The 17326-nt window shown below is 60.8% G+C and overlaps 4 protein-coding genes and 1 non-coding gene across 6 annotated transcripts; 4 read left to right on the top strand and 1 right to left on the bottom strand.

The window, feature by feature from the left end:
* The first annotated feature begins 1554 nt into the window (after positions 1-1554).
* Positions 1555-7916, top strand: TGFA (transforming growth factor alpha). 2 transcript variants are annotated; one of them, XM_064637897.1, is made up of 6 exons: positions 1555-1696; positions 4014-4067; positions 6069-6192; positions 6735-6884; positions 6991-7100; positions 7304-7916. In XM_064637897.1, exons 1-6 carry the CDS (start codon positions 1666-1668, stop codon positions 7309-7311), a joined length of 477 nt encoding a protein of 158 aa, XP_064493967.1. In that variant the 5' UTR covers positions 1555-1665; the 3' UTR covers positions 7312-7916. The 2 variants fall into 2 exon arrangements, with proteins under 2 accessions (XP_064493967.1, XP_064493966.1); XM_064637896.1 differs by lacking the exon at positions 1555-1696 and adding an exon at positions 1772-1961.
* Positions 7917-8760: 844 nt separating this feature from the next.
* On the top strand, positions 8761-10222 carry FAM136A (family with sequence similarity 136 member A). The gene is made up of 3 exons (XM_064637898.1): positions 8761-8895; positions 9347-9487; positions 9876-10222. Exons 1-3 carry the CDS (start codon positions 8803-8805, stop codon positions 10062-10064), a joined length of 423 nt encoding a protein of 140 aa, XP_064493968.1. The 5' UTR covers positions 8761-8802; the 3' UTR covers positions 10065-10222.
* A 1191-nt stretch (positions 10223-11413) lies between these two features.
* Positions 11414-12864, top strand: SNRPG (small nuclear ribonucleoprotein polypeptide G). Its single transcript, XM_064637895.1, has 4 exons — positions 11414-11649; positions 11890-11912; positions 12424-12548; positions 12698-12864. Exons 1-4 carry the CDS (start codon positions 11618-11620, stop codon positions 12746-12748), a joined length of 231 nt encoding a protein of 76 aa, XP_064493965.1. The 5' UTR covers positions 11414-11617; the 3' UTR covers positions 12749-12864.
* Positions 12865-12922: 58 nt separating this feature from the next.
* Positions 12923-16990, bottom strand: PCYOX1 (prenylcysteine oxidase 1). The gene is made up of 6 exons (XM_064637890.1): positions 16759-16990; positions 16200-16406; positions 15791-15965; positions 15240-15451; positions 14896-15048; positions 12923-14483 (listed from the first exon to the last, which is right to left on the bottom strand). The coding sequence occupies exons 1-6, from the start codon at positions 16973-16975 to the stop codon at positions 13825-13827; spliced, it is 1623 nt and encodes a 540-aa protein (XP_064493960.1). The 5' UTR covers positions 16976-16990; the 3' UTR covers positions 12923-13824.
* Positions 16952-17022, top strand: TRNAG-CCC (transfer RNA glycine (anticodon CCC)). Its single transcript has one exon. It is a non-coding gene; the product is annotated as a tRNA-Gly (tRNA).
* The last annotated feature ends 304 nt before the right edge of the window (positions 17023-17326 follow it).

Below are 17326 nucleotides of genomic sequence, written 5' to 3'. Positions count from 1 at the left end.
GCTCCCAGGGTGTTTTCCCCTTGGATGGCTGGGAGGGGAATCACTGGCAATGGCAGAGGATCCTTTATGGGGTTGGTGGGACCCCACTGAGTGCCACCACTCCAGGATATGGCAGCTGGATTTGTCCTGTCCTCGGGGATATATCTGCCTGGAGCAGCTGGGAAAGACTTGGGATGGTTGGGATGAGCCCCACTGGGTGGAAATGCCGTGAGTGCCTGAAGGAACAGAGAGCCCGGGATGTGCAGCCCACAGGGCCCCCCATGATCCAACGGGCTCCAGTGGGATTTGGGGATGGTCATGGCACTGGGATGCCTGTGTTCTGAGGTAACATTCCAATGGATTTTGGGGTGCTGGGGATTCGGGATCGGCAGCGTTGGGAAGAGCTGGCTCCCAGCCCCTTCAAAGAGCCGCTTTCAAGTGCCGAGGGGAGATGGTATCACCTGGGAACGGGGAGGGCTGGGCCCGGCTCCCACCACAGGGCTGGGAGCAGCTCCCACGGGACGCCGGCACAGCCCGGCACAGCTGCAGGGATCCTGGCACAGCGGGGTCCGGGTGGACCCCCTGCCTGTCCCCACCCCTGGGGGCTTCCATGGCTTAAATACGGTATCCCAGGGGATGATCCTCATGGATCACGGGGGATGTGTCAGCCACCAGATGGATTTGAGCCACCACAGTCTCTTTGTCCCCAAACAATGTCTCCACAACACATATCTTTCCTGAAAGGAATCCCAGCCGGGCCTGTCGGATTTTGGGATGACCAAGATTGGGATCAGTGGGGTGGGGACCCTGTAGATTTTGGGCTGACCAAGGCTGGGATCAGCAGCAGTTGAGGATGATGAAGGATGTGCTGGCAGCAGATTTGGCAATCCAGGAGTCATGGGAGTGCACAGAGGGATGGGGGGGGCTCCTGGTTCCTCCTGCTCCCCCTCCTTGTGGGGACCCCGGTCAGGAGGTGACACTGAGCTGGGGGCTCTGGGGGTGTTGGGACTCCAGGGAGTGTGGGGGGTCCCGAATGGTCCCATGGCAGAGACCCCAGGTAGTTCCATGGGGGTGTCCCGGATAGTCTGGTGACAGGGGCGCCCAGTGGGGTCACAGATAGTTCCGTGAGGGGGTCACGGATGAGCCCGTGAGGGGCGCCCTGGATGTTCCCATGAGGGGGATCCCGAGTCGTCCCATAACGGGGGTCCCAGGCAGTGCCGTGAGGGGGGTCCGGGTGATCCCGCGAGGGCTGTCGGGACAGTCCCCTGAGGGGGGTCCCGGGCGGTTCCGGGGGGGGTCCTGGATAATCCCCTGAGGGGGGTCTCGGTGCCCCCTGAGGAGGGTCCCGGATAATCCCCTGAGGGGGGTCCCGCTGTCCCCTGAGGAGGGTCCCGGATAATCCCCTGAGGGGGGTCCCGCTGTCCCCTGAGGAGGGTCCCGCTGTCCCCTGAGGAGGGTCCCGCTGTCCCCTGAGGGGGGTCCCGCTGTCCCCTGAGGGGGGTCCCGCCGTCCCCTGAGGGGTCGCGGTGGGCGGCGGTCCCCGCGCTGTGCCCGCCCCGGCCCGGCCGGTGCCGCCCATTTCCGCCGGGCGGAGCCGCCCCTCGGCCCCGCAGCGGCCCCGCCGCCACCGCCCGCCCCCGGCCCCGGCCCCGGCGCCGGCCCCGCTCGCTCCGGTGCAGCCCCGCCATGGCGGGCGGCCCGGCCGCGCTGGCCCTCGGTACGTGCGGGGCCGCTCCGGGACCGGGGGGCTCGGGGGGCTCCGGCCCGGGGGGTCCGCGCCCCGCCTGCCCCGCACGGACCCGCCGAGGGGAGCGGGGGGGGCGCCCGCAGCCCCCTCCGCACTGGCGGGTTCTGAAGGGTTTGGGGGTTTTGGGGGTGGTTTGTGGTTGTTTGGTGCGCGAATGCCATGAAATCCCATAAAATCCCCCGGGCGGTCGCTCCCGAAGTTCGTTCCCTGTGGGAAGGCGCCTTCGCCGCGACGCGTGAGTACGGCCCTGGCCGCTAATTAGGGCGGTTAATTAGAGCTGGGGGCTAATTAGAGCAGGGGTGGTGGTTGCCGGGGAAAGGGGGAGCAGTGGGAAGCGGGGGTTCTCCAGGATGGAGCGGGGCGATGCTGCGGATGGGACGGAGGCGCTTCCCAGGCTGGCAGTGGGATGAGTGTGGATGTGGGAGAACGCGGAACCGGGTCCTGGGTGCCCCTCATGGGATGCGGCACCGGGAAGGATCCGCGGCTGGATTTGTCCCGCTGTCCCCGAGGAGGACGTGGTGTCCCCGCCTGTGTCACCACAGCTCCGGGGCTCCTCGCCGGGGCAAGGGTTGTTCTATCCCGGTGGGAAAGAGCCGCTTGGCAGCGCTTGGATTCGGGAAAGTGGCTGGAATTGGCTCCGCTCCAGCTCTTGGAGCTGCTGCTTTGGCTCCGCGTCTCCGGATCGCTCGGGGGGTCTGAGCATCCCTTGAGGGTGTCGGTGACACCCCTCAGCTCATCCAGGGGCTCCCATGGCCCCTCTGCTCATGCTGCTTCCCATTCCTGTGGCTCCAGACCTCTCCAGCCCCGATGGTTGCCCACCTGTCTGGGCACTATAATCCCCCATCCAAGAGCAGTGGCTCCTGGGGGATCAGATCCAAATCTCGATGGGGAGAGAGCTCTGGATAAAATGCATCAGGCCAGCAGATCGGAGCATCCACTTGGAATATCGTGGAGAAGGGGAAAACCCCCTCCAGCACAACGTACATGCACCTAAAGGCTTCCAAGGGCTGGGCTGGAGCTGAGGGGAAATTGGAGCCAAGCAGATCAGGAGGGAAAACTTGGAGCAGGGAACAGACCCCAGCGATAACGGCGGAGGCAAGAGGAGCTGAGCCCTTTGCTGGGGGAGGAGGCTGGGAATTAGTGAGAGGGAGAACCGGGGGCTGGGAATTAGTGGGATGGAGTTGTTGGATCTGTATCTATCCATTGGAAAGGCTTGGGAGTCCCTCGGTGAGCTGGGGGTTCATGCCAGGAGGGTGACTTCAGGGGGCTTGGCTGGCAGAGGAGGTGATGGCAAGGAGAGCTTCCCAAATGTCCCCAGAGAACGGGATGGGATGGGACTAGAAAACCAAGTGAGAGCAGCTGCCTGGGATGGCTGGTGGAGGCAGCCCCAGTCCAGGGGCCGGTCAGACCGAGGGTGTGGATTCCACTGTGTCCATGAGGTGTCCATGGGGAGCCACTGGAGCCCTCGGCTGGCGTTGGGGATGGAAAACTGCTGCCAAGGACTGGCACCAGTGACAAGGTGGTCACACGGGGCAAGCTGGGCTTCCCCCTCAGCCGGGCTTTGCAGGGGCAGATGTTACACCTGACAGGGAAGAGACGTTGGGAAGAGGCACTGCTGGAGCCAAGAGGGATCCCAGCAGGAGAACAGGCAAACCAGAACTCTGGAGGGAGTGGTACAGCCACCCCATGGCACAGGGATGAGCCATTTCCCAAATAACACCTGGAGTGGAGGGCAGAATACTGGGACAAGCCGGAGCGGGGCTGGAGGACGGAGCACTGTCCAGCACTGAGCCAAAAAAAATGGGAAAACCTGATTAAATTTCCGTGGGAAGAAAATCCCTGAGGTCTCCAACAAAAGCAGGGAAGCTGTGGCTGATCCCTGAAGCTCCAGTGATCCCTGGAGCCCTGGTCAGTTCCTGAAGCTCCAGTGATCCCTGAAGCTCCAGGGCCGCTGGGATTTGCTGGATGTGAAGCCCGAGGGTCTGTCTCGCCTTTCTGCGCCGTTCGATTAAATCCATGCAGGAAATTGGGTCAAATCCAGGGAAGGGGCTGCTGCCCTCGCTGGCTCCACAGCCCAGGAAGGCTCCGAGCGGGGGGGCCGCTCCATCCCCCCTAAGGGGGCAGCTCGGGGGGGTCATTCCAAGCCTTCCCATCCTGCAGCCCCTCCTTCTGCCTGCACAAGGAATTCCTGCGTTGTCCTTAAAACTCTTGGAGTGATTTTGGTGAACCCTCTCAGCTTTTGGGGGGTCACAGCGTGGCTGATTCCCATCTCTGCCCCTTCCCACAGGTGTCCTGCTCGCCGCGTGCCACGCGCTGGAGAACACCACGGCAGCCCGGAATGGTGAGTGTGCCAGTGGGAACTGTGGGGTATCCGCGTTTCCAGCCTGCCTGGGATCAGCCACGTGGATGCTCTGGCATCCCACCCTCCTCCCTGCAGGATAATGGGGCCCTGGGTGGGATCCTGCCCCCACGGGGACTTTATCCCTAAGGAAAAGCTGGGCTCTGCAGTGGCTGTTGTCCATGCACCTTGCTTTTGGGGGGTGGAAATTCCTCGGAGTCCTGCTGCGTGACCACTCGGAAGTGTGTCCCACCGGGAAGCTGCTGGTGCCTGACGGTCCTGGCGGCACCGGGGGGATAAATTGGCTCATTCATGGAAGTGGCACAATGGGCTGTGCCAGCCCAGGGCCCTTCGCTCCCGGCACGGCTCCGATGGGATGTGCCAGCCTCGGGAAGGGCTGGCTGCAGGCAGGGCTGGGACATTTGGGGCTGGAAGTGCTCCCTTTGGGGCTGGACACCCTTTCCTTTTAGGGCTGGGAAACCTTTTCCTTTGGGGGCTGGGAAAGTCTCCCTTTGAGGCAGGAAAACTTCCTTTGGGGCTGGAAAATGGGATAGTTCAATGGCATCGTTTGGGAAAGTGGTGCCAGGAGGCTTTGGAGCAAAACCCTGTGGCACTACCATCACCCTGAGGGTGCTGGCAGCCCTTTTGCTGATGGATGTGTGCCCAACCTCCCTTTGGGGCTGGGAAACCTCCTTTTGGGACTGGGAAATGGGATGGTTCAACGGCATTGCTTGGGAAGCATTAAAGGGAACGGTGCTGGGAGGCTTTGAAGTAAAACTCTGTGGCAGGGAAGGCACCCTGAGGATGCTGGCACCCCCTTCCCAGTGGATGTGTTCCCAATCTCCTTTTGGGGCTGGGAAATCTCATTTTGGGCTGGCAAATCTCCTTTTGGCGCTGAATAATGGGATGGTTCAACAGCATTATTTGGGAAGCAGTGCTGGGAGGTTTGGGAGCAAAACCCTGTGATGGGGTTGGCACTGGCATCCTGAGGATGCTGGCAGCCCCTTTCCCAATGGATTTGTGCCCATCCCAGAGGCTGGAGGGTGGGAGCTGATCCGAGGGGACACTGCAGGGACAGGGATCCTTGGGGTGGGAGGAGGAGGAGGAGGAGTTGGCTGCAATGTGGGCAACAGCTGGGAATGCCGAGGCTGAACAGGAGCCAGGACACCCCGGGAACTGTGCTGGATCCAGGGATGCACCACAGGGACAAAGGGACGTGCTGCCTCTTCCAGCCCTGCTGGTCCATCCTCAGCAATTCCAGGGGGCTCCGAGCCTGGCATGAGGGTTTGGAATCCAGGATGGGGGGCACAGCAGGCACAGGCTTGGATTTGTGGGTTAAAACCCTAAAAAGGGGTAGTTTTGTAAAGGTATTCCAGCCAGAAGGAGGAACCTGGGCTCTCCTGGGATATTCCATCCCTGGGGATGGAGGTGTCGGGGTTTTCCTGGCGAGGTGCTGATTTTGGCAGCGATTCCCACTGTGAACTCCAAATCCCTGTGGGAGCCATCCCGCTCCGTGGTTCCTCGCCCGGGCTCCCCGAGGACCCGGAAGCATTCCCGCATCCATGGCTTTAATTACCCTGGCCTGCCATAAATCCACGGCACAGGAACTTGAGGTGGCTTTGAAACGACAGCGATCGGATGTGCTTTATTCCCGGGATAATCCCAGTGCAGGATATTTGCTTCCCGTGTCTATAATTCAAACCAGCGTGGGATGTAATGGAAAACAGGATCCCGGCAAAGCCACCGGCTCGGGCAGAGCTGCAGCGACTCTGACGTTCTTTAACTCTCTCCTCCTCCATTTTAAGCTCTTTAGGAAATTCCTTCAGGATTATTTTTTGCTGCTGGTTTAAGCAGGACCCGTCTGGGCTCCCTTGGGTGGTCACTGGACTGTATCCCACGTGCTGATCCCAAAATAAAGCCGTCCAGCCCCAAAACAGAGCTGGGTAGGTGTTGGGCTTGGGAAGTTCCCTAAAAATGCTGTTTTGTCCTTGTTTTTGCTCCCAGCTCCAGGCCCACCGGTGGCAGCAGCCGTGAGGTCCCACTTCAACGACTGTCCTGACTCCCACAGCCAGTTCTGCTTCCACGGCACCTGCCGGTTCCTGGTCCAGGAGGACAAGCCAGCGTGTGTGTGAGTGCCAGGAAACCTCTGGGATGCAGCTCCTGGGGCTTCCTTGGGGTCTTCCCTCGTCTGTGCCGTGGGGATCCCCAAAGAGCCAGGCTGAGCCTGGCTTTGCTGGCTGCCAGCAGGTCCTGGGGCTGCCTCTGGTGTCCATCCCATGTGTCCTTGTTCCCAGGGTGACTCCCCTGTCCCTCCCATTTGTCCCTGGGGCTGACTCCATGTCCCTCCTGTGTGTCCCCTATTCTGGGCTGTCTCTGCTGTCCCTCCCCTGTGTCCCCTATCCCGGGGTGACTCCTCTGTCCCTGTGGTGTGTCCCCTGTCCTGAGGTGACTCCTCTGTCCCTCCCCTGTGTCCCCTGTCCTGAGGTGACTCCTCTGTCCCTCCCCTGTGTCCCCTGTCCTGAGGTGACTCCTCTGTCCCTCCCCTGTGTCCCCTGTCCTGAGGTGACTCCTCTGTCCCTCCCCTGTGTCCCCTGTCCCAGGGTGACTCCTCTGTCCCTCCCCTGTGTCCCCTGTCCCGGGGTGACTCCGCTGTCCCCGTTCCTGGTGCAGGTGCCACTCTGGGTACGTGGGGACACGCTGTGAACACGCCGACCTCCTGGCCGTGGTGGCCGCCAACCAGAAGAAGCAGACGATCACGGCCCTGCTCGTGGTGGCCGTGGTGGCCTCGGTGCTGCTCATCTCCGTCTGCGTCCTCATCCAGTGAGTGTTCGGGGGCAGGGGCACCCCGGGGCATCCAGCACCCCCCAGGTACATCCCAGGGAGGGGCCTGGGACCCCCTGACCGCCCCCTCCCCGCTCCCTTCCAGCTGCTGCCGCCTGCGGAAGCGATGCCCGTGGTGCCGGGAGCCCGGAGGGGGCCAGGAGAAACCAGGGGGGCTCCTCAAGGGGGGCACCTCCTGCTGCCACGCTGAGACAGGTGAGGGCTGGGGGGACCTCCTGCCGGGACAGGGAGGGGACAGGGGACACCTGAGGGGTGGCACCTGAGACAGGTGAGGGACAGGGGACACCTGAGGGGTGGCACCTGCTGCCATGCCAAGACAGGTGCCCGGGGGCACCATGGTGGGACCACAACCACCAGCACCCCCGGGGTATAACCCGCTGCCCCCTCCTTCCCCACAGGTGTGTGACGGAGCCAGGACCCCCCGGACCCCGGGAATGGCACAGCACCTCTCCTCTGCTTTCGGTCTATTTTCTGGGATGTTTTCCCCCTTTTTCCTCATTTTCCCACCACCACGGAAGAAGCAAGGCAGGAACGTGCTCAGCAGCACCAGCAGAGCCACGGGCCCGAGCCCTGGCCTTGTGCCAGTGGGCTTTGCCTTTGGTTTTGGGTTGTTTTCCCTGGTTTTTGCCTCCTGGATGATTGTTTTTAAACCAGAACCCCGGCAGGATGGGGCTTTATTTTTCTACAGAGACAGAACCTTGGCAGCCACTCGGCCCACGCTCATTTTGGGGACAAATACAAGCTTTTTATTAATAATAAAATGAACCTTAATCCTAGGAAACCTCCTCGGGCTGGAGCTCCAACCTCCAGCACGGCCTTAATGCTCCCCGTAGTCCTTCTCATAACCAACCCGGCGCTTTTTCCTCTGTTTTTGGGTTATTTTTGGTTTTTTTTAAGTCATGGTTACTCTCATGTCTTCTGTATATGTTGCACTGAAAGTTAATATTTAATGTTTTAATTTATTTTGTGTGGTTTAAATTAATTTTGATTCCTATAAATATGTTCTTGTGATCGCCTGGTCTTTTTTTTTTCCCCTCTCCTAATACCTGGATTAGAGTTATTTAAGTGATATAAAAGACACTTTTTTCCAGAAAACTCGTGGTTTGGGGCTTTTTTGGGGGGATATTTGTGAAGGAGGTGCTGGGTCCTGTGACAGGGTGGGGAGTACCCCCAGGGTGCAGGACTGATGCTCCAGTGATGGGCTCAGCCCCCTTTTCCCATGTTTTTATCCCAAATCATGAAGCCAGGAGTGAGGAAAGGGTGGACCTGCAGAATTTGGGGGCCTGGGGGGCCACATCCCCACCTCCCCAGCAGCGTAGGGGATGTGTTTGGGGGAGGGTGAGCCAGAGAATTTGGGGGGCTGCAGGATCTCATCCCTGACCCAGCCCGCCAGCATTGTCAGGGATGTGTTTGGGGGGGAACACAGCGAATTTGGGGTGTTGCTTTTCCTCCATGGCCAGTTTGGGGGGTGAGGGGGGAACGACCTTAATCCTTGTTCTGGATTAAAGTCATAGGGGGGTGACCCCGGTCATTGCAGCACGTGGCAGGGGGGGTTGCACTGCCCCCCTGGCCCCCCCATGGGGCCCCGCTCGGCCCCCCCCGTTTTTGGGGGGCGGGCATTGCAGTGAGGAGGGTGGGCACTGCCCCCCCCGAGCCCCCCGGTTTTGGGGGTGGACATTGGAGCACGGGGGGGTTGTGACGCCCCCTCCACCCCACCCCGAGCCCCCTGGGGTTGCCCGGCCCGACCTCCCCCCCCCGCCCCGGTGTCTGGGGGGCAGCAGGGGCTGGGAATGCCCCGCTTCCCGGGATCCACCCCGATGGTTCCCGTCCCCCCGCCCGCCCCCGGCCCAGCCCGGCCCCGCTCGGGGCGGGCCCGAGGCCGCGGTGCCGGGCGGGGATGGCGGAGGCGGAGGCGGCGCAGGGCCGGGTCCAGGCGGCCGTGGAGAGCGCGGTGCAGGGGCTGGAGCGGGAGCGGATCCGCGCCATGCAGGTACCGGGACGGGGGGGACGGGGGGGACACGCCCGGGGGGCTCCGGGGCCGCGCAGGGGCCGCTTCCCCCCCCGCCCCACGTGTGACCCGGGCAGCGCCGTGACCGCCCTGTGAACCCCCCCCAGTGCTTCTTCTCTGTCCCCACACACACCGTGTGCCCCCTACGCGTGCCCTGTGCCCCCTAAATATGCCCTGTGCCCCCCCCACGCCCCGTCCCCCCCATTCCCAGGGCAGCTGCAGGCTCAGGGGGCTCCTCCTGGGGTTTCCCACAGAGTGTGGGGGGTGTCCCCCACGCTGACCCCCCCGACACGCCCCCACACTGCCCCCCTGCCTGCCATGCCCCTCTGGATGACCCCACTAACCCCCCCGTCCCCTCCACACCCCTGGGGGTGCCCCCATTAACTCCCCCTGTCCCGGGGGGTGTCCCCTCTCACCCTGTCCCCGTGCCCAGGGTGCCATGTTCCGGTGCAGTGCCCGTTGCTGTGAGGACGGCTCAGCCTCCATGCAGGAGGTCCAGCGCTGCATCGAGCGCTGCCACGCGCCCCTGGCCCAGGCCCAGGCCATCGTCACTGCCGAGCTCGAGCACTTCCAGGTGAGACATTCCCCCCCCGGTGCCAGCCCCGTGCCCCCCAGCACACCCTGAACCAGCCCTGCCCACCCCCACACCCTGTGCAGGGCCTGACCCCCCCAAATCTCTGCACCCCCTCACTGCATGTCCTGTGCCCCCTAAATATGCCCTCTGCCCCCCAGTGCATCTCCTCTGCCCCCCAACACACCCTGTGCCCCCCAAAACACCTTGTGCCCCCCGTTGTATCTCCTGCATCCCCCAACATTCCCTGTGCCCCCACGTGTCCTGTGCCCCCTAGACAAGCCCTGTGCCCTCCATCCAGTGCATCTCCTGTGCTCCCCAACACCCTGTGTGCCCCCCAGCACCCCCCATACAGCCCATGACCCCCCCAAATCCCTGTTTCCCCCCCCAGGACCGGCTGAGCCGCTGCTCCCTGCAGTGCCGGGACCAGGCGAAGGACGCGCTGGACTCGGGGGGCTCGGAGCCCAAGGTGAGGGGGCAGCTGGACGCCTGCCTGGCCTCCTGCGGGGACCAGCACCTGCGCCTCGTGCCCCTCATGGCCAGGAAGATGAGGGACGGGCTGGCTGCCATCCAGCAGTGATGGGGGGCACCGAGGAGACCCCCCCAACGGCCTCAGCAAAGGAGAGCGGCTGCGGGGACCCGGGAATTCCCAAAGTGCAGCTGGGACACACTGAAGGACATTGGTACCACCCAAACCCTGCCTGGGACCCCCCAAAATATACTTGGTACAACCCAAAACTCACCTGGGACCCTCCAAATACACCTGGGAGTTCTCAAAACGTACCTGGGATACATCAAAACTCACGTGGGATTCACCAAAGGACATTGGTACCACCCAAACCCTGCCTGGGACCCCCCAGTATACACTTGGTACAACCCAAAACTCACCTGGGACACCCCCCCCCCCCCCCAAAAACACACCTGAGCTGGCTCTGGCTTCTCCTGCACCCCAAAATACAGCTGGGACACCCCCCCAGATACACCTGGAAATTCCCAAAACACGCCTGGGATACACCAAAAGATATTGGTACAACCCAAAACTCACCTGGGACCCCCCCCAACTGGGATTCCCCAAAACACACGAGGGGCCCCTCCCGTGGGTGCTGGGGGTGTCCTGGGTGGGTGGGTGAGGGTGGGGCTGGTGGGCACCCCCATCCTGGGGGGCTCGGGGGAGGATGGGGCACACAGGTGGGGCTGGGGGGCACCCAGGGGGGCACCCCCAACTCGAGGGGCTCGGGGGGCTGTGCTGGGGAGGGTGGTGGGGGCACCCATGGCCCTGCCTGGGCAGGGGGAGCCCAGAGCGCTCTGTGCGGGGCGATGCCGGTGTGGGGTGACCCCAAATGTGCTGGGGGGCGGTGGGGGGGTCTGCAGGGCCCAGGGGGACCCCCCCTGTGTGTGTGTACATGGTGTGGGGCGGCTCCTGCACACGGGCACAGCCCCGGGGTGAGCCCCAGCCACACACACATTGCACACGTGTGCACACATGTGCACGCACACCGTACATGCACCGCACACGTATGGACATGGGCACACATGTGTAACACACATGTACACACACATGTACACACATGCGCACACACCCTCTACACACCTCCTACACACATGCACACACACTGTGCACACATGGCACGCATGTGGACACATGCACACAACATGTGCACACGTGCACTCACCTCACACACACGCGCACACACATTCATTCACACACGTGTTCTCACACACCCATACACACACACACATGTTCTCACACACACACGTGTTCTCACACACGCACATGTTCTCACACACACACACACACGTGTTCTCACACACACACGTTCTCACACACACGTTTTCTCACACACACACACACGTGTTCTCACACACACACATGTTCTCACACACACACATGTTCTCACACATACACACACGTGTTCACACGTGTTCACACGTGTTCACACCCGCACACCCCATGGCGGCCGTACCGTACCTCCCGTAAAGCCTCGCACGTCCCGCTCCCCCCCAACATACCGCGCCGCTACTCGAATCAGTGCGGTAGCGGCGCCGCGGGCTGCCATTGGCTGGCGGGCCGCAGTGACGTCGGGGCGCGGTGACGTCAGAGCCAGCGCGCGGCAGGGACGAGCTGAGGGCGCCATGAGCAAAGCGCACCCGCCGGAGCTGAAAAAGTGGGTCCGGGGGCGGCACCGGGGGTGGGACCGGGCCGGGGACCGGGTCGGGGGGCGAGGGGGCCGGGGGGAAGCGCGGGGGCCGCCGCTTGCCGCGGTTCCGGCGTGCACCGCGCTGTCATGGCGGCGGCGGGGTGGTCGCCCCGGTGTGATGGCGGCGGTGGAGGGTGGAGGGTGCAGGGGGGTCTCTCGCCCCGTGTCCCCCCCGCCGGTGCTGACCCGGCCGCCGTTTCGTTGCAGGTTCATGGACAAGAAGCTGTCATGTGAGTCCCGTGGCTGATCCCGCCCCCTGCCCCCCCCGCTCCCCCGTGGTGCCGTTTTGGGGACCCCCCGGCCCCTCTGCCGCTCACAGTGCCCGGGAGCTCCCCCCCGCCTCGCTCCCTCTCATGGCCCCTGGTATCAGGGCCCTCCACCCACGCCGGTCCCCCCTGATTTTGGGGACCCCCTCACACTGCCCAGGGAGGAGGGTCCTGCCCAGCACAGACCAGACCCCCTGGAGCAGACCCTGCCTAATTTCAGGCTTCACAATCCACTAATTTAAATTAAAATCCATTGAAGTTACAACCCATTAAGACCTAATCCAAAAATTTAAGTATAATATTAATTTAAAACTGCCTTTTTCTCCCTCTCTCCCCTCACCCCCTCAACGGGCTGCACTAAACCCTCCCCATTAACACCCCCCACACGTGTCCTGCCCCTCCCGAGCTGCGGTTTTGGGGTGAATCCCTCCCGTTTTGGGGTTTGCCCTTCCCTAACCCCCCGGGTTCCCTGCAGTGAAGCTGAACGGGGGCCGACACGTGCAGGGGATCCTGAGGGGCTTCGACCCCTTCATGAACCTGGTCATCGACGAGTGCGTGGAGATGGCGCCGGGCGGGCAGCAGAACAACATCGGCATGGTGGTGAGTGCAGGGGCACTGGGACGGACTGGTGGGCACAGCCACGGCCGGCGTGGGCAGAGAAGGGACAGGTGTGGGATGTGTCAGCCTGGGCTTTACAGAGCTTTGGATGCTGTCTCCATCCTGCTGCACTCTCAACTTTCCCCTTCCAGGTGATCCGAGGGAACAGCATCATCATGCTGGAAGCTTTGGAACGAGTATAACTCTGGAAAAACCCGAATCCCAACCCACCGGTGCTGTTCCCTCCCCCAGGATGATGCCCACGAGGATACAACTATTTTGTTTTGTTTTAAAATAAATTTTGTAATGGTTGACATAACTCATCCTTACATCATTTTTTGCCAGCTGGGTGTTAATTCCACTCCCAATCTCAGGAAAACTTTAAAGGAGGCTGAATTTATTGAAGAGGGTGTTAAATTTGTGCTACTTCTGGTGTTATTCATGTTATTTCATGACCTTAAAAACCGGTCAGGCCATAAAATTCCTTATTAACTCCTTCACACCCCGATACAGCGATGGATATTTGTGGTTTTCCTTCTTTCCCACCCATTCTGGCAGCTCGCAGCACACAAGTTCCCCTCCCATAAGCAGTTTGGGAAGCTAATTAAGCCCCAGTTTCCACCCTGAGGAATAATTAGTTGGTAGACAGTTTGGAAAGTAGGTGAGGCAGAGAGATGGACAGTCAAGGAGTGGATATTCCAAGCTGGAGAAGGGATATCACAGGGTTATCAGAATAGGGATATCAGCAGGGCTTCACAGTGATCCTGAGCTGGGAGGGAACTTTTGGGGTCAATATGGCACTTTTGGGGTCAATGTGGCACTTTGAATGACTTCTCTAATCTCAGACAGGGATAGCTGGAGCAGTTTGAGGAAAAGGCATTTGCTTGAGGAAAAAGTCCTGGCTCGCTTGGGAATGCCTCCTGTGCCACTTCACCCCTGTCCTGCCCCCTCCTGGGTTGGCCAAATGGCCTCAAGTTGCACCATGGGAGGTTTAGGTTGGATATGAGGAAAATTTTCTTCATGGAAGGGGTTGTTCAGCCCTGGAAGCGTTCAGAAACCACGTGGATGTGGCATAATTAGTGGTGACCACGGTGGTGGGGTTGGACTTGATGCTCTGGAAGGTCTTTCCCATGGTGGTGGTGTTGTCAGACGTTGGACTCGATGATCTTAAAAGCCTTTTCCAAACCTATCCCACAATTCTGCAGAACACCCTGGGCGGGCTCAGCAGGGAGTTGCTGTTCGTTAGTGTTAATGAACCCCAGGGCCCCCCTCCCGGAGGTCAGAGCTCCGTTTTGAGCTTCTCATGCAGGCCCTCCTGGTCGATCCTGTCGGAGCGGCCGTGCCAGCGGTGGAAGGCGAGGAGGGCGGCGTTCCTGGCGGCGATGGCGCACATCTCCATGGCGCTGGCCGCCCGCTCCAGCCCGTTCAGGTAGTACACGTGCTCGTGCAGGATGATGGGGGGGCACTTCTCGGGAGGGCTGTACTGGGGATACGCCAACCACGGCTTCACCTTGACCGAGTCGTACGAGGAGAAGAGCAGGGCGAGCTGCTCCTTGGTGAGCACCTCGTTGGAAAATATCTTCCAGATGGCTGATTCCAACGGTAGCTTCCCGTCCCCAGTGGCGTCCCCCACGGGGTGCACCACCCCCAGGCTGTTGATGAACAGCTTGGGGTTCTCCGTGGTGAAGATGCCGCTCAAATGAAAGGCCTGTGGGTCCTGGTAGCCAAAGAAAGAGGTGTTTAACCGCCCGTGCACCAGGGTGGTGACAGTCTGGTGGTAGGGATTTGGGAATTCCGGGACGGGAGGGTCGAAGTTCCTGAAGGTGATGTTGGCCATGCTGCGGCCCAGCGGAGCAGCGATGATGACCATGTCGTACGTGTCCCCTGTCAGCCCTGAGGACGTGTTGTAGGTGACCTGGTACAGCTTCACGGGATCCCCTGCAGGGAACAGCTCGGTTATCCCACCTCCTGACGGGAGGGAATCCCATTTTTCCCATTTGGGTTTATAGTACCAGCTTAGCTGTCAGCTGGGTTTTGTGTCCTGTTTACATGGAATCATGGAATGGTTTGGGTTGACAGGGATCTTAAAGCCCATCCAGTCCCACCCCCTGACATGAGCAGAGACACTTTCCACTATCCCAGTTTGCTCCAAGCCCCGTCCAACCTGGCCTTGGACACTTCCAGGGATGGGGCAGCCACAGCTTCTCTGGGAATTCCATCCCAGCCCCTCCCCACCCTCCCAGGGAAGAATTTTCATCCTGAAAGCCCAAGGAGCTGCAGCCATGGGGCTGAGGGTGGTCTCCAGTGTTGCCATTCCCCTCCCCACTGAGGGAAATCCACCCCAACTCACCACTGGGCCTGGGTCTGATTTTTGGCTCTATGGACACAACTGTTCCAGGGATAACGTCAGCCTTGGAGGCATAGAGGAGGCCGGGGCAGACGAGTTTGTTCCCCCCTTTCACAGACCAAAGACCTGACTGCACCCCAGCCAGAGAAACAGCACCTGCAAGGAAACCACCATCGTTTGGTGTCATTGTGTAGGGAAGCACTGGAAAGGCAAAGCGGAGAATTAGGGGGGATAAATATCCCTTTGAGGCTCAGCTTGGAGTCCAGGGAGCAGGAATCCCAACACCTGTGAAGAGCATGAGGTCCCTGGGACAGCCAGGATGGGAGACTGACCTCCAAAACACTCACCTACAAAGGCATTGATGTTGACTCCTTGCCCATAGTTAACCCTCATGACCGGACAGATGACCTCGTTGATGAATTTCTGGGAGAACCCCGCTCTCTGCAGGGCCTCGTCGATGCTCTGGTTCAGCATCCGCATGAAGTCGTCCCCTCCCAGGGCGTGCACCAGCTGCTCGTTGCTGCTGAAGGCGTAGTCGTGCATCTGGTAGCGATAGATCCTTTAATTGGAGGCAAGGAATTCATTATTAATTATCTCTGTGGCTCTGGGAAGCTGTTGGGGATCTCATGATGTAGCTCCCAGCCCTTCGTGGGAGCAGCAGGACAAGGGCCTGGGAGACAGGACAGAGGGGAGGTTTAGGTTGGGTATAAGGAATTTTTTTATGATGAGGGTGGGGAGGCCCTGGCACAGGTTGCCCAGAGAAGCTGTGGCTGCCCCATGCCTGGAAGTGTCCAAGGCCAGGTTGGACGGGGCTTGGAGCAACCTGGGCTTGTGGAAGGTGTCCCTCAGATGGTTTTTCCATTTTTTTGCACTTTTCTCCTCTGAGGGCCCAACATACCTCATGAACTTGTCCAGGATGTCCTCCACCCACATGGACATGCGCAGGGGGTTGAGCCCATAGTGCCAGAGCTGCTTGAGGACGTTGATGATGTACCAGCTGCTCTCCTCAAACACAAACTCCTCCCCGTTGTAAACGCCAGCGAGGCTGCCCGGGACTGGGGCGGCAGAGAGGCCTTCAGGAAAAGGGGTGGAAAACATTAATTTAGGGAAAGGAAGAGCTCTTACACCTTGATTTTACCTTCCTGAGACAACCTGGCTGCTGGGGAAGAAAAGAGGGCAACCAAGACCTGTTCTTTAGAGGAATGTCCCCCAGCAGAGTGGGATCCAGAGCATGCCAGGGGGGTGATTTTGGGACCAAGGGATGATTTGGGGGCTGGAGGACACTGTGACTGGGGATCCTGACTCACCCAATTCCTTGACAAAGTGCTTCATGTGCAGGTTGAGGGGGTGGATGATGGACCCCCCGGCCTCGTAGGCGGCCCCCTCGACGTCCAGCGTGGCCAGCCGGCCGCCCACCGCCGCCTTCTCCAGCACGTCCAGCCGCACGCCCGGGCCGAACTTCTGCCGCAGGAAATACGCGGCGGCCGAGCCGCCGATCCCGCCGCCCACCACGGCTGGGGAACGGGGCCGGTCACCTCCGCGGGCCCATCACGGCCCCCGGCCTTCACAGATCCCCTCACGGGCCCCTCCGTCACAGATCCCCTCACAACCCCCCTTCTCACCCTCCTCACAGATCCCCTCACACCCCCTGCCCCTCACAGATCCCCTCACAACCCCCCTTCTCACCCTCCTCACAGATCCCCTCACAACCCCCCTTCTCACACTCCTCACAGATCCCCTCACACCCCCTGCCCCTCACAGATCCCCCCACGGACACCCCCTTCACACCCCCCCCAGATCCCCTCACAGGCCCCTCCTTCACATCCCCTCGCGCTCCCCTCACGCCCTGTCCCTCCCCGGCCGCACCGATCCTGGCGGGCGCATCGCGGCGGCCGCGGGCGGGCGGGCAGAGCGCGGCGAGGAGCAGCAGGAGCGGGCACAGGCCGTGCATGGCGCCGGGCGCAGGACGCGGCCGAAGGGCGAGGGGCGGGCCGGGAGCCGGCGCGGGGCCGGAAGCCGCTGGGATGATGAGGAGCCGGGAGGAGGAGTTGTAGCAGCCGCGCCGCTGGTGTAGTGGTATCATGCAAGATTCCCATTCTTGCGACCCGGGTTCGATTCCCGGGCGGCGCACTGAGATTTTAGTCCCTCGACCTTTAATTCTTTACCGAAATACTTGTACTCCCTTCACTCTGAATTCCTTTACTTTCAATTCAATTCTTTTAATTCTTTTATTTTTAACTTCTTCATTTTAAATTCCTTCACTTTTAATTCCTTTATTTAACGCCTTCGTTTTTCTTTTCCCACCCTCCACCCCGATACCCCCGTTCCCAGCGACCTGATGTCCCTTTTCACCCCACTTTTAACCCCTTTACTTTTAACTACTTCACTTTTAACTCCTTTCTATATTTCAATCCCTTTACTTTTCAATCCCTTC

This window comes from Pseudopipra pipra, chromosome 28 (genome assembly GCF_036250125.1).
Source record: "Pseudopipra pipra isolate bDixPip1 chromosome 28, bDixPip1.hap1, whole genome shotgun sequence".
Lineage (NCBI taxonomy): Eukaryota > Metazoa > Chordata > Aves > Passeriformes > Pipridae > Pseudopipra > Pseudopipra pipra.
The sequence above is the reverse complement of the archived record's forward strand: the minus strand, read 5'-3'. Positions and strand labels throughout refer to the sequence as shown.